Below are 13,153 nucleotides of genomic sequence, written 5' to 3'. Positions count from 1 at the left end.
AATCCTGTAAAGAATGATCTGGGGGGCTTGGGGTAGAGCCAAGTCCCACAGACAGACCAGATTTCTGTAGGGACGGCATGACCAAAGATTGCCAGTTGGAGCGGCTTGCCTGCTTTCCAGAGAAGCCAGCTCTGGTCACTTCTGCAGAGCAGCCGAGAGCACCGGGCAGGGGAGGAGGTGCCCAGCTGGAAAACTGTGGGGTGTCTTGTCTTAAATATAATATTAAATCAGCACCTTTAATTAGTACGCTTAGAAAAGCCAGTAGCAATTACCTGGGACACCAAGAAGGCGTGATCTGGAAAGAGCCTGGGAGGAAGCCACAAAAGACCATTTTGAACAGCACATAATTGAAGAGAAAATGGATAAAAGTCCAGGAAATTACAGGGTGGGTGACAGCAGCTGATGGCCCCATCCCTATCCTTCCCAGGGTCCCCCTCCCTGGGAGGACCCAAGTGTCAGGCCTGGGAAAGCCATTTGGGATATCAGGTTCAGTCACGCGACCTTGGCTGCAGGGCTGATGTAGCCTTCCCACAATCCCCTTAGCCAACCAGAGCCTATCCTCACTGAGCCCTCTGCCTAGGTCAGGACAGGGCGGGCAGGTGAGGCCTGCTGAATGAAGGCTGCAGGCTGTAGATCTTTATACTGTTAAGGAGCAGGGTACGTGGGGAGTCCTTGTCCCCCCAACCTCCACAAAAACCAGGGTCAAAGCTGGAAATGCCTGCACATCTTTAGAGTACATCTTTTAAGAATAGAGTGTGTGGTCTGTTTGGCTCCCAATTGAATCTGAAAATAAGGTCTTTTGGGGCAGGTGAGCTTGACTTACCTGCGATTTTCACACACCTCATCCCTCTGGCTTGGGCAAAAAAGGGCATTGAACTTGGCATGTAGGTGTTCAGAGCAAAGATGAGGTCACATCTACTGTCCACTGTCCAGCTTGGGTGTTTGCTTCCTGGGTCTGGCTTCTCTCTATATAAGACGGGGACGTTGGGCTCCAAGCTATTCTGACCTTGTTCCCTGTTCTTATAATGCCCCTCTTACTGCCTCCATCGCCACACATGCTGTCTGCCTCTGCTGATTGACATGTGGAGAAGCTATGTTCTTTCCCCGAACCTCAATATCCTCATCTATAAAATGGGTAGAATAATGATTTCCAGATGGAGTTGTGGGAGGATTGAATGGGCAAATTCAAGTGAACAGGCAAAACAAACAAACAAACAAATCAAAAAAAGCCTCCCATTTTGAGATCCTGGTTGGGGCCTGATAGGAACAGATCGGTAAAATTCTTGCTCACCATGGAAGAATTGCATCTCAGGTTAACTATGGAGTCCAGCTCTGACATCTGTTAACCACAAGGATGCAAGAAATTATGACATTACGAGGCAGGCAGATGGAACGTGGAGCTCCTCGCCTGCTTCTTCTCAGAGCTCACAAGAGTCGGCTGTCACTGTCAGCTTAGAGCTGTCCCATGATCAGCCTCCTGACAGAAGCTCCTGAACCACAGCCTTGCAGTACCCCCCCCCTCCTTCATATTATTGTTTGGGGCTCTTGGTTAGATGTGAAGTCAGTATTTGGGGGAAGAGATAGCATCTGTCCCACTTCGCAGGTTCAGCCAAGCCCTTAAAGGAAGTGGGATGGCCCTAGCCAAGGCTTGGAGATGCTGCTGCTCCATCTTCCCTTCAGAAACTTCACACTGCACACCTGGGGGACTTAAGGGCCTCCTAAGGCTAAGGTGACCAGATCTCCCAGACAGCCTGGAGCTTTGGCACTTATGCTAGAATCCCCTTCATCATAGGCAGATGGGGCAGTAGGCTCATCCTCTTGGAAAACCATAGGGAGCCAGGGAGCCCCAGGATAAGCTTTTCTGTGCCAAACTTTCTGAGCCAGGCTATGCACCACCATCCTGATGCCTACTATGGCCTGTGTCCAGAGCACTGCGTCCTGAATATTACCCCTACTTCTTGGTCCTCTTCTTGAGGACAGGAACCAGACCCTGCCAGGGCAAGTCCTGGAGTGATATATCTTCTTAGCCTTGGTGCACAGATGAAGGTTGGAATATTTTGCAAAATACTATGAATTAGGCAAGGTGTTTCTCTTTGTAGAAGATGGAAACCCAACTCAACAGAAGTAGGGAACTAAAGAGCAAGGAAGGTTGGGGCACCTATAGCTGGGCCATCCAGAGGCCTGAGCTGGTACCTGGCCCTGTGGCCATGCACCTCCCTCCCAGTGGGAATCCCCTCTCCAGCTCTGTAAGCTCTGCTAGCTTCCTTGGCAGCCTCACCCTCAGGCATGCTACTCTTGTGGGTGCCAAGATGGCCCACTCAGCAACCCAATGGAATGAGAGTGTTAAGCCCCGGAGTTAGCTTTGGTTGGCTAACAGGTGGTCCAGGACAGAAGTGGAGAGCGTGGTTGCATCCCAGTGATGCTTAGGAAGTTTGGGGGTGATCCTTGGCCTCTGGAAGACCTGGAAGTTGTGAGGTGGCTGTGCCCCGAAGGATGCTTGCTCTCTTGTTTGAGCAAGATGGAAGAAATGAATGTGACCCCCTCTGTTTTCTTTTCCTCTCCTGTTCAATCACTCCAGGTTCTTCTGTGACCCAGCTGCTCGCCCGAGACATGGACAATGACCCTTTGGTGTTTGGCGTGTCTGGGGAGGAGGCCTCCCGATTCTTTGCCGTGGAGCCTGACACAGGTGTGGTGTGGCTCCGGCAGCCACTAGACAGAGAGGTAAGGCATGCGACTCCTGAGTCTCAGCCCTTTTCTGGGGGACAATGGAGGTGGGTGACTCACCATCTTTTGGGGGGAGAACCTTCTTCCAAGGTCCCATTGGACCTCTGCTGGATCCATTTGTCTCAGTGGTAGCTCTCTTCCAGGCCTCTGTTACACCTGGGGCTGGACTGGGTCAGATGGGAGTGTTCTGAGCCAGGAGTAGCATTGGGTAAGCAAGAGGGAAGTGGCCATGAAGCCATCTCTTGCGTGGGGTGTAGTAGTCTAACAACCCCTGCAGATCCTTCTAGAGCAACAAGCATGGTCGTCCTTAGAAAATGAAGGTTTGAACACATCCCCAGGCCTTGTCCTCTCCCATGTCTCAGGACATGGTGACAGAAGAAGTGTCCAGTGGTTTGCTCCCACATCCTGCAGACACACGGAGACACAGCCAAGAATGGCACCCATGATTCTTTGACTTAGTTCACTTGCCATCATCAGGACGGATTCAGATTCTACACTTGCTTCCCCAAGTACTGACGGATAGTGCTGGCTTTGTAGGGACACCTTTGGATACCAAGCCCACATAAGGTCCTGGGCCATGCTAGAGACCGCGTAGCCACACCCAGAGCCTCTCTAATTCTGTTCTCTCCCTCTCTCCCTCCCTCTCCATTTAGACTAAGTCTGAGTTCACAGTGGAGTTCTCTGTCAGTGACCACCAAGGGGTGAGTATCTCTTGAAGCCCTATTGCTCTGGAAAGGCTGTTCCTGGACTCCTGAGATCTCTGGGATGGGTGGGTGGGATGAGGCCAGAGGGGAGAGACCTGGTTGAGCCCTGTACATTTCTCCCCAGGTGATCACTCGGAAGGTGAATATCCAAGTTGGAGATGTGAATGACAATGCACCCACGTTCCACAACCAGCCCTACAGCGTGCGCATCCCCGAGGTGAGCTCTTTCTAGGTCATGTGAGGGCTCAGGGATGATGGTCTCTGGGACTATGGCTGTTCTCCAGTCTGGCTGGGTAGTAGGTGCGGCAATCTCTGAGTACAAGCAGATGGAACTGTCTCCTGTTCATACTCTAGCTCAGATTCTACTCGAGGTCAATGAGAGTCACCCATCCTGTGGGCTGGTGGATAGAGCCTCAGGCCTGAGAGAAGGCCTATCTACCCCTCCCCCGGACCCCCCTCCCCCGGCAGAGCTCACCCCCACTTGGAGTTAATAATAGATCAGGAGCTGAGAGAGGCAAGTGTTATGCCCTCTGTACTATCTGCAGCCTGCTGGGAGTCTTAGACAGGGCATACAGACAGGCCTTACTGCAGACTTGCTTGCCTTGGCCAGAATCCGGTTCCTGCAGGACTCAGGAACTTGCAGGTCCCTATCTGTGTGGTCTGGCCTGCAGTCTCCCGAGCTTCTGTTCTGTGTACTCCGGATATGTTTGCATGAGTGCATGTGTGTAAAATCAAGCCATCACTGGTAATTGAGAAGTACAAATTATTGTATTACAAACGGTTCGTTAATAAGCTGGCTCCCGATGGCACCAGGGCTCTCTTCGCTGGCTGTCCCCTCACCACAGTGGCTGATGGCAGTCTTAAGAGCTGGTGGTTAGCTATGAGAAGACCTTGACGGAAACTGATAAAGAGCTTCTAACTGGATGTCCCTCAGTCCTGCCCCCAGGGCTGAAGCGGGGGGGGGGGGGGCAGGTGGCAGCAGTAAGAGCCGGGGTGAGAAGGATGAAGATACCCTGGAAGGGTAGGCTGGCACCTACATGTGTCATCTGTCACTATATAGTAAACAAGAAAAGGCAAGAATTCCCTAGGCTTAAGTGGGAGAGGGACTTGCCCAAGGTCATACAGCTGTAACATTGACCCTAACCCCTGGGGCAGCAAAAATTCCCTGAAGGATGAAGGGGTCTTGTCTCATATCCCAGAGGTCCTGGCTGTCGTCACTCAGTGGTGAGCCAAGGGTTCTACACGTGTGCCAGTTGGAGGATGGAAGGACACCTGTTTGACTAGGACTACCCAGTGGTGCCTGTGCCCCTTCCTCACCTGGGACAGGATGGCAGGAGAGAGAGAGAGAGTAAGCCCACATTCATTAGCATGAAGGGGCATGGTACCCTGCCATGCCTGTGGACAGCAGCTTGGCTCCTGGCTCTAGCTCACTTGGAAGTGCCCCTAATTCAATTAAGGGCCTCTACGTGCCAGTCTGCGCTCCGAGCCTGGACTCAGAAGCCAAGGGCATGGCTCAGAGTTAATGAGCCTTGTGCCCATTGCTCAGCTGCCGTCCTGGCAGGACCGGCTGTCCTCTGTCCTCCCTGGAGAGGGAATGGCAGGCAACAGCAGGGGCGGGAGGACAAGCAGTCCTGTCCCTTCCTCCCCGGCCCTTGGGCTGGAGGCCAGTTCTTTCCTCTTGCCTCTTGCAGAGATGCAGCCTACAGAATACCACCCCTGCGGGAACCCCCACCCTGGGGTCCTCCAAGTCTCTTGGCTTCTTTTGTACAATTCAATTAGCAGAGATTGTCCAGTGTCTGCCCTGGCTTGGTTCTGTGTAGCTCCCATTCTCTGGAGGCCTGAGAGGCTACATTAAGCAGAGACTGTAAGAGCTCAAGGCAAATAGCCCCAGGAAAGACCCCTGCCCACCATTGTCTTTAACCCTTCTGGGCCTAGTCTTCCTTGTCTTCTAAGAATGAAGACATGACACAGAGACCTGCTGAGGAAGGCTGCTCCAGAGAGTACACAGTGCTAGAGGAAGGCCTGCGCAATTTCTTTGGTCACTTCTGTGTCCTGAAATTTGATGCTAGCTTTGGGTGCCTCCAGCTAGATGGTATCAGCTAGATGAAGATGCAGCCATCTTGGCATGGCCCAGCCTGGACTTGGTGTGGTCACCTGAGCTGGAACTGAGCTACTTGGCTCAAGCTCCAGCTGGGGAACCAGCACAGGACCTGTTGGCCTCTGGCCTGGAATGGAGGCTTGAATTCTATGCTCTCATTAACTTGTGTGTCCCCTGGACATGCTGTGGTCTTCTGGAGAGACAAATCCAATGGTGGAGGGGGAGCCCTGGAAGGGGAGCAGGGGGAGACTGTAGATGTGATGGGGTGGAGGGAGGGGCAGGTACAGTATAATCCTGCTGGAAATGAGTGCCTGGTAGCTACCACAGTGACTGGGAGTTCCCAAGGCTTCCTGGAGGAGGTGGCTTTCCAGGAGGAAGGACAGTAGAGATAAGGAACCTAGCTTCTGGTCCTGTCATGCAAACTGCTTGGGTAAGACTTTATATCTGTCATAGCCTTTCTGTTGGCATGTGTTTGTGTGTGTGTGTGTGTGTGTGTGTGTGTGTGTGTGTGTGTGTGTGTTTGGGGGTAGATGCAGCTGCTCACCTAGGGACTGACCAGGATTTGGCCTACCAAGATTCTAAGGGTGGAGCCTAGCAGGGCAGGCTCTTTTCTTCCTGGGATTTTCTTATGCTTCGGGGATAGTGGAAAAATTCCTAGACTGCATCCATCCATCCACTCAACTCCTCTATGAACATTTAAGACACTGTACCCTTAACTTCCTAACCTCAGTGTCCCCAACTGGGCCCTGGTCTGTGTGGTCAGAATAGCATGGCTATTGAGCCTTGCCAGTGAGTTCCCCGTGCCAGGAGGCATACAAGCAGAAGCAGGAGGACCATGCACTTCCAGACATCTAGCATGCATATTAGAAATGGGGTGAACCAGAGTGTCCCCCAGCGCCCCAGCAGAATTTCCTGGGAAACTGCTCAGAGGTATCGTCCTAGCCCCTGTGATTTGGCCTCAGTAGACCAAGGAGGGCCAGCCTCGGGAACTGATTTTGTATATGGGTGCTGCAGCCAGCCCATGCTTAGGCAAGCCCATGACCCATTGCTGGGCTCTGTCCATCCTTTAAAATTTTTCTTTTGGACAGGGTCTTGTAAAGTTACCTAAGCTGGCCTCAAATACACTCTAGGCCTATGCCACCATACTAGGGAGACTAGAAATCTGCAAGCCGGTGACAATGAGCCCAGCTAGGGTTAGGTTAGAGAACTTCACAGAGTGACCACGAGGTTTTCTGAAAGCTGCCGAGAGCAGCTGACTAGGAAGAAACCCTTTATCCACCCACGATGCCCATAGGGACCTCAGTCTCTGAGGTCAGGAATAGTGAAGTGGGAGGTACTTAAGCCAAAGCCCAACCCCCCAGCCCGCACAGCCCCGTGCCTGGTACCTCTAAGGGTCCAACCTCTCTGCCAGCCGGGAGAAAGCAGACAGGTGTGTGTTTGCGTTTGTTTGTGCTGTCTTCCTTCCTGCCCACTCTCCTCCCCTTGCTAAGCGGCTCTCCGTGTAATTATCCATTTTATCAGGGCGAAAGGCCCTGCAATTCAGTTGTCGAAGCTCTAACGAGGGAGCTCAGATGCTTTCAAGTCTGTAAAGAAAAGGGAAATCCGGCTCGAATTGGCAACTTAATTCACCAAGCCAGCCTCGACAGACCTCATTAAGCCCCCGTGTATTCATTTCAGCCTAATGGCTGTCACGCTGACTGCTGTTTGATTTGCTGTAATAGACTTTTATGGCCTGCCAATTTGCTCAAACGTGTTTGCCTGTGTCTGTGCCCAGCGGTACTGCTCCACTACCTCGGTGTGGGGCCCCGGCCTGCCTCGCTGACCTTCAGAGATGCCCAGCCTGCCGCTCTCTGGAGGCCAGTTCTCAGTCCTGCAGGGCGCCGAGGGAGGTGACCCTGATGCTGGGGTATTTGGGCAGGAGGGTAAGTGTGAGGTTAGAAGTCTTAAAGGGCTGATGGCTTCTGGGACAAGCAATTGAGAGTCCCCTGGAGTCTCAGGGACACTGTGTCCTTGATGTTTGAACAAGTAGAGCCTCCTCAGCTGGGCAGTTCCAGCTTTTATCCATCTGGTCACAACGTACCTTCCACCTCACTCGGGTGACTCCTCTCAACTAGAGATCTGGTACCTATGGTCTGCCTGCCTGCCTCTCTCTATTCTCATAAACCTAACTCATTAAAGTTCAACTCAATTGAGCCGTCAAAGCCCAGGTGGGATCGCGCAGCCTGATCTCCAATGCACCTTTTATTTTTTTTTTCATGAATACAACAAACATTTTTGAACAGCTACTGAGCGGGACCCAGGATTCTTAGACATCATGGACATGCAGGGGAGGAAAGTGGGTTCCTGGACTTTCCAGTTACTTTGATGAGCAACTTATTCTCTGTATTCATACTCTTTCTCATCCCTCCCTATACGCCCCATGTCTCATCTGTCTGTCTGTCTGTCTGTCTAAAAGGGCTTTACACGTTAGGCAAGTGCGCTAACACTGAACCACATAGCTAGCCCCCTTTCATTTTTGAGTTTTGAAACAGTCTCACCAAGTGACCCAGGCTGCCCTTGACCATTCCATCTTCCTGCCTCAGGCTCCAGAATAACTGGGATTACAAGCCCGCATCACCAGACCCAGCTTGGACCTCTGTCATCTTCTCTAGAAGATAGAGGATGAAATTTGCCATCAGTAAAATCACTGGGCCCATGCTAATGTAGGTGGGAGGAGTTCTTAGCCTAAACGGTGCTGAATGGTGTGAGATCTTCATCCTCAGAGAAGGTCATTTTATGAAGAGAGAACCCAGTGAGTGGTGTCTAAATGTGCCTCAACTTATTAAATGCCATGACAGCTTTGTGTGTGGGGGCTAATGGAAGCATGTGGGGTGTGTGTGTGTGCGTGTGCTAGGTTCTTGTAGGACGTGTAGGAGTTCATTAGAGTAGGTAACTAACATCATGTATTTTCTGGAATCTTTTGTTATCTTCTTATATACTTTATTACTGTGGTGAGACCCCATGACCAGGGCGTGGACTGACCCTATGAAACTGTAAGCCTCCATTAAACGCTTTCCTCTGTAAGTTGTCTTAGCTGAGGGATCTTAGTGCAGCAGTAGAAAAATAAATAACTAAGGCAGGAAAGTGAGTCCCTGGTCATCACAGCAGGGAACATGGCAGCAGGCAGGCAGACATGGTGCTGGAGCAGGGGCTGAGAACTTACATCTGGGCCCACAAATAGGAGGCAGAGAGAGCTAACTGGGAATGGTCTGAGCTTTTGAAACCTCAAAGCCTGTGCCCACTGACACACCTCTTCCAACAAGGGGATGCCTTCTCCATCAAGGCCACGCCTCCTCCAACAAGGCCACACCTCTTCCAACAAGACCACGCCTCCTCTAACAAGGCCACACCTCTTCCAACAAGGCCACACCCCCTCCAATAAGGCCACACTTCCTAATCCTTACCAACAGTTCCACTGACAGGGAACTAAGCATTCAAATATATGAATCCCTAGGGGGCCATTCTCACTCAGACAAGCATGCTGGGAACATGATGCTAGGATGGTTGCTCTTGCTGTTTCCACTCTGGAAGCAGGGCTGAGAACAGAAAGGTTCAGTGTTGCCTTAGCTAGAAAAGACCTGGAGGAGGAGGAGGAGGAGGAGGAGGAGGAGGAAGAGGAAGAGGAGGAGGAGCCAGACTTGGTCTTCATCACTTTGGGCCAGCTGCTTCTCTTCCACCTGTGGAGTAGAAACATTCACACTCTATTCTTTACATACACTCTCAAAACAGCCCAAGGAGATGACTGTGTGCAGGCAAAGTGCTCAGCACAAAGACCAGGACAAACATCTCTGGCAAGTGGCTAGGCTGTGATGGTTACCATCTGTATTAACTATCTCCATGACATAGAGCAAGCATGAAGCTTGGTCAGCTGCTTCTGCTGAGTACCAACCCAGGCCCTGGCATGGGCATGGTGCCCAGTGAGTGGCTCGCCACAGCTGGACTTCATGATGGGCAGCGTCATGTCACATATCTGGCTAGTGGCGCTCCTGAATATGGCAGGAGAGTTTATACAGGGGCTTTGTCAGCCAGAGTGTTTTCCCAATGTGGATGTCCCTTTATGGTGTTCATATAGATGTGAGGAGTAGGCATTGCATTGACCTGGGATGGCAGACCCATGCATACCCCACCCCTCGTTTTCCCCTATAATATCAAAGTAGTTGTGCTCAAAGCTGGTGGCCTTTGGTCCATGGATCTCAGAATCTCCATGCAGAAATGTGTAGGGAGTCACAAATTGTTGACTGTGTGAGCCCAGAGCACGTGAGGACCCAAGGAGGCCAACTTCTTAGTACCCCAGCTGACCTCCATGCCTTCAGTGTGCAAGTAGCAGTGAATGATTTATGAACTGCATCCTCAGGTTGCAGGGGGGTAGGAGTGGGGCTCCTCCTGCTACCAGGTAGCATAGGCTGCCACCCCCTCCGAGGTGTCAGTTTTACTCACGATAGTGTCGTCTCCCCCACGCCAGGGAAGGCAGCCCCTTGACAGACCGTGTTAATTTATATGTCGGGGCTACGGTGCCTGCGGCCCCCTCTGCATCTGTAACCAGTGCCCTATTGATCTGGGAGAGAGAGAGAGCTATAAATCATCTTGGCCTGGGACTCTGCTGGCCACAGTAGGGCAGCCACCTCCCCAAGAAGGCAGCCTGCCTGCGATGTCTCTATACCCCAAGGCTCTTACTCACCCTCCCACTCACGGCTTTGGTCTCCTCTCTCTGTCAGCACAGTGACAGATCCCTGGGACTCCCTCTCTGTCAGCAGAGGTGCATGCCACAGCCTGTAGCAGCGGAGACAGCAAGCCCTGGGCTGGCAGCAGAGATGCCCCTTGTGCACCCAGCTACTGCCTGTCCGAAGGATGAGGGGCAGGAGGGAGAGAAGGAGGGGGAGGAGGGAGAGGAAGAGGAAGGGTTGGAGGAAGGGGAGGAGGGGATGAGGAGCAAGGGGAGAATGGGGAAAGAGGAGAGAGAGAGAGAGAGAGAGAGAGAGAGAGAGAGAGAGAGAGGAGAGAGAGAAAATGAGAGTAGAGCACATTTAAATATTCCCATCAGGTCTTGGGAGACAGAGGCTCAATGAGTAAACCCTGAAGCCTGAGTTTGAATCCCCAATGGACACGTAATGCTGGGGATAATAGACTATACCTGTAATCTAGTGTCTAACAGTTAGATGGAAGGCAGAGGCAGGAGAATGTCCAGAAGTGTATGGGCCAACTAGCCTGGTGTATGTGACCGCTAGCAACAGAGACTGTGTCTCAAGGTAGAAGGCAAGGATTGACACCCAAGTTTGTCCCCGGAGCTCCATACATGTGCCACAGCTTGTGTACCCATGCAGGAGCACACACACACACACACACACACACACACACAAAGGTGTGTCTTTCCCTAAGACACTCACCCCAACCCCCCACCCCCACCCCTGCTCTCATTCATCTTCATGACGACCCTGAGAAAGAGAAGACTCGAGTTTTACATTTATCGTTGAAGGAAACAGGGGCCAAGACGCATATGCCTGCTGACTTTACCCCAGGTCCCCAAGTGAAGTCACTTGTATAACACGACAGTCTATGGCAATGCCCTCTGGGCATATGTGCAGTCTGCCCCACCGTCTCCAGCAATGTTCCGCTCCTACAAGGACTTCCACCACCACCCACTCACAACATCCTTGTGTGTGTTTGTGCACCTTTCTGGTGCCTGCTTGTGATTGACTGCAGGCTCTAGGGATGAGATCCTGATTAGGCCAGAATAGGGAAAGGGGCCAGGAGCACTGTGCTTCGTGTCTTTGCTTCATAAAAGCCAAGCTGTCTTCATGTTTTATACACAGGTCAACGGGGTCTAGTCGCAAATTCACCCAGACCCAGCTCTATGCAAGAAGGCCCAGCCCCATTGGTGTCCTCCTGAGGCTGGATAGTCATAGTCCTTGTGATGCTCTTGGGCTAGTGGGCCAGTAGGTACCCAGAGGCTGATGCTATTTCAGCTGTCAGGTAGCAGTGTAGGTGAGAAGTAGGTGACTGTCTCCCCACAGACTTGCCTCCATCCTGTCCTCAGCCACCTCCTCCTCCTTCTTAGCTACCAGGAAGGACACCAGTGGGTCCCAGAGCTGAGCCCAGGGAGCTTGGCCCAAACATACTCAGACAGGTTCCTGACTCTCTCCTCTGTTCAGGGAAGTGAAGTCGGGATTCCCCCAAGGCCCATGTATGAACCTCTCACTCATGTATATGAAGCATGACCAGGCTCAGAGGTACCCTTTCTGCATTTTCCACACAAGGAAAGAGAACACCACAAGATGAAAGGAACCAGGTGTCATTAAAATGACTATTCGGTTTTAAAGACAAATAACGTTTTCAGTGACATAATTTCTTTGTCAGTTCTAGCTGGGAGTCCTTGGGCTCATAGAAGTTTCTGTCAGTGGCCACAGTCCCATACTGAGATACAGAACAGAAAGCAGGGACTTTGCAGAGCCACCTCCAGGGCTCCAGGGATGCTCGGGTATGTGCCAGGGCACAGTTTATTGCCTCTTGCCCTTCCAATAATGACCCTTGATACAGAAAGAAAGGGTGGCTGCATCCTGATGTCCCAAGCCTGGAGTCCAGCTGTTGTCTCATGTGATTTCCTGTCTCTTTAATGGTCTCTTCCACTCTCACATGGGCCCGCCTGGCTAGCCTTCTACAATGGAAGACCTGGGTAGGGCTGGCTTTAAAAATACTAGGTCCCAGGAGGCCACAAGAAGGAGCAGCCTAGGCATTTCCATGTCAGGAGAACCTGTGGCTGGCTGTGTCACAGATCTTGGATCCCTGCTGGGGCGCCTCATGATGGATTCATAAATGCAAGTTTTTTGCCAATCTGGGTGGCCCAGTAGCCACTCTGAGCCTCTGTGTCTTTATCTATAAAGCTGGTGTACATGGAGTTATAACAACAGTCCAGTTGGAGGCACAAGGGTGACCTTTGACTGTACCTCTGACTGTGGATGGTCCAAGAGAACTCAGGAGGTTTCCTGGAAATAGAGAGAGCTCTCCAGGTGAGCTCCATTGCCTTGGCCAGTTGGTGGTATCAGGGATCAGTGGCCGGAAGCCAAGAGCCCAGTAGGAGATGGAAAATGTAGAAATTTTGCATTGGAAGACACGGGTAGGGGGCTGAAGAGATGGCTCAGCGGTTAAGAGCATTGAGGTCCTAGGTTCAAATCCCAGCAACCACCCAGTGGCTCACAACCATCTGTAATGAGATCTAACGTCCTCTTCTGATGTGTCTGAAGACAGCTACAGTGTACACACATAATAATAATAATAAATAAATCTTTGGGCCGGAGCAAGCAGGGCATAACAAGCAGAGGTCCTGAGTTCAATTCCCAGCAGTGACATAATGGCTCACAATCATGTATGGCTACAGTGTACTCATATACATGGGTGGGGCTGGCTGTGTGGGTGTGAAGACCAGAGCTTGAATACTTAGAACCCACATAAATGCCGGGACGGCACAGTGACCACGTGATTCTTGTTGGAAGGCAGACATAGGGATCCCCTGAGCAAGCTGATTAAGGAGACTAGACAATTGGTGAGCTCTGGGGTCAAGAGACCCTCTCTCAATGAATGAGGTTGAAGAGAG

The 13,153-nt window shown here is 51.6% G+C and overlaps 1 protein-coding gene across 1 annotated transcript in view; it reads left to right on the top strand.

Annotated features, from left to right (window-relative positions):
* Cdh23 (cadherin related 23) overlaps positions 1 to 13,153 on the top strand; it is a 382,497-nt gene that overhangs the window by 87,896 nt on the left and 281,448 nt on the right. Inside the window, exons 4-6 of the mRNA XM_029482781.1 lie at positions 2,579 to 2,721; positions 3,378 to 3,425; positions 3,553 to 3,645. Coding sequence (XP_029338641.1) covers positions 2,579 to 2,721; positions 3,378 to 3,425; positions 3,553 to 3,645 — 284 coding nt within the window. The remainder of the gene's footprint in view (positions 1 to 2,578; positions 2,722 to 3,377; positions 3,426 to 3,552; positions 3,646 to 13,153) is intronic.

Source organism: Mus caroli, chromosome 10 (genome assembly GCF_900094665.2).
Source record: "Mus caroli chromosome 10, CAROLI_EIJ_v1.1, whole genome shotgun sequence".
NCBI lineage: Eukaryota > Metazoa > Chordata > Mammalia > Rodentia > Muridae > Mus > Mus caroli.
Note: the sequence above shows the minus strand (reverse complement) of the source record. Positions and strands in the feature narration are given on the sequence as shown.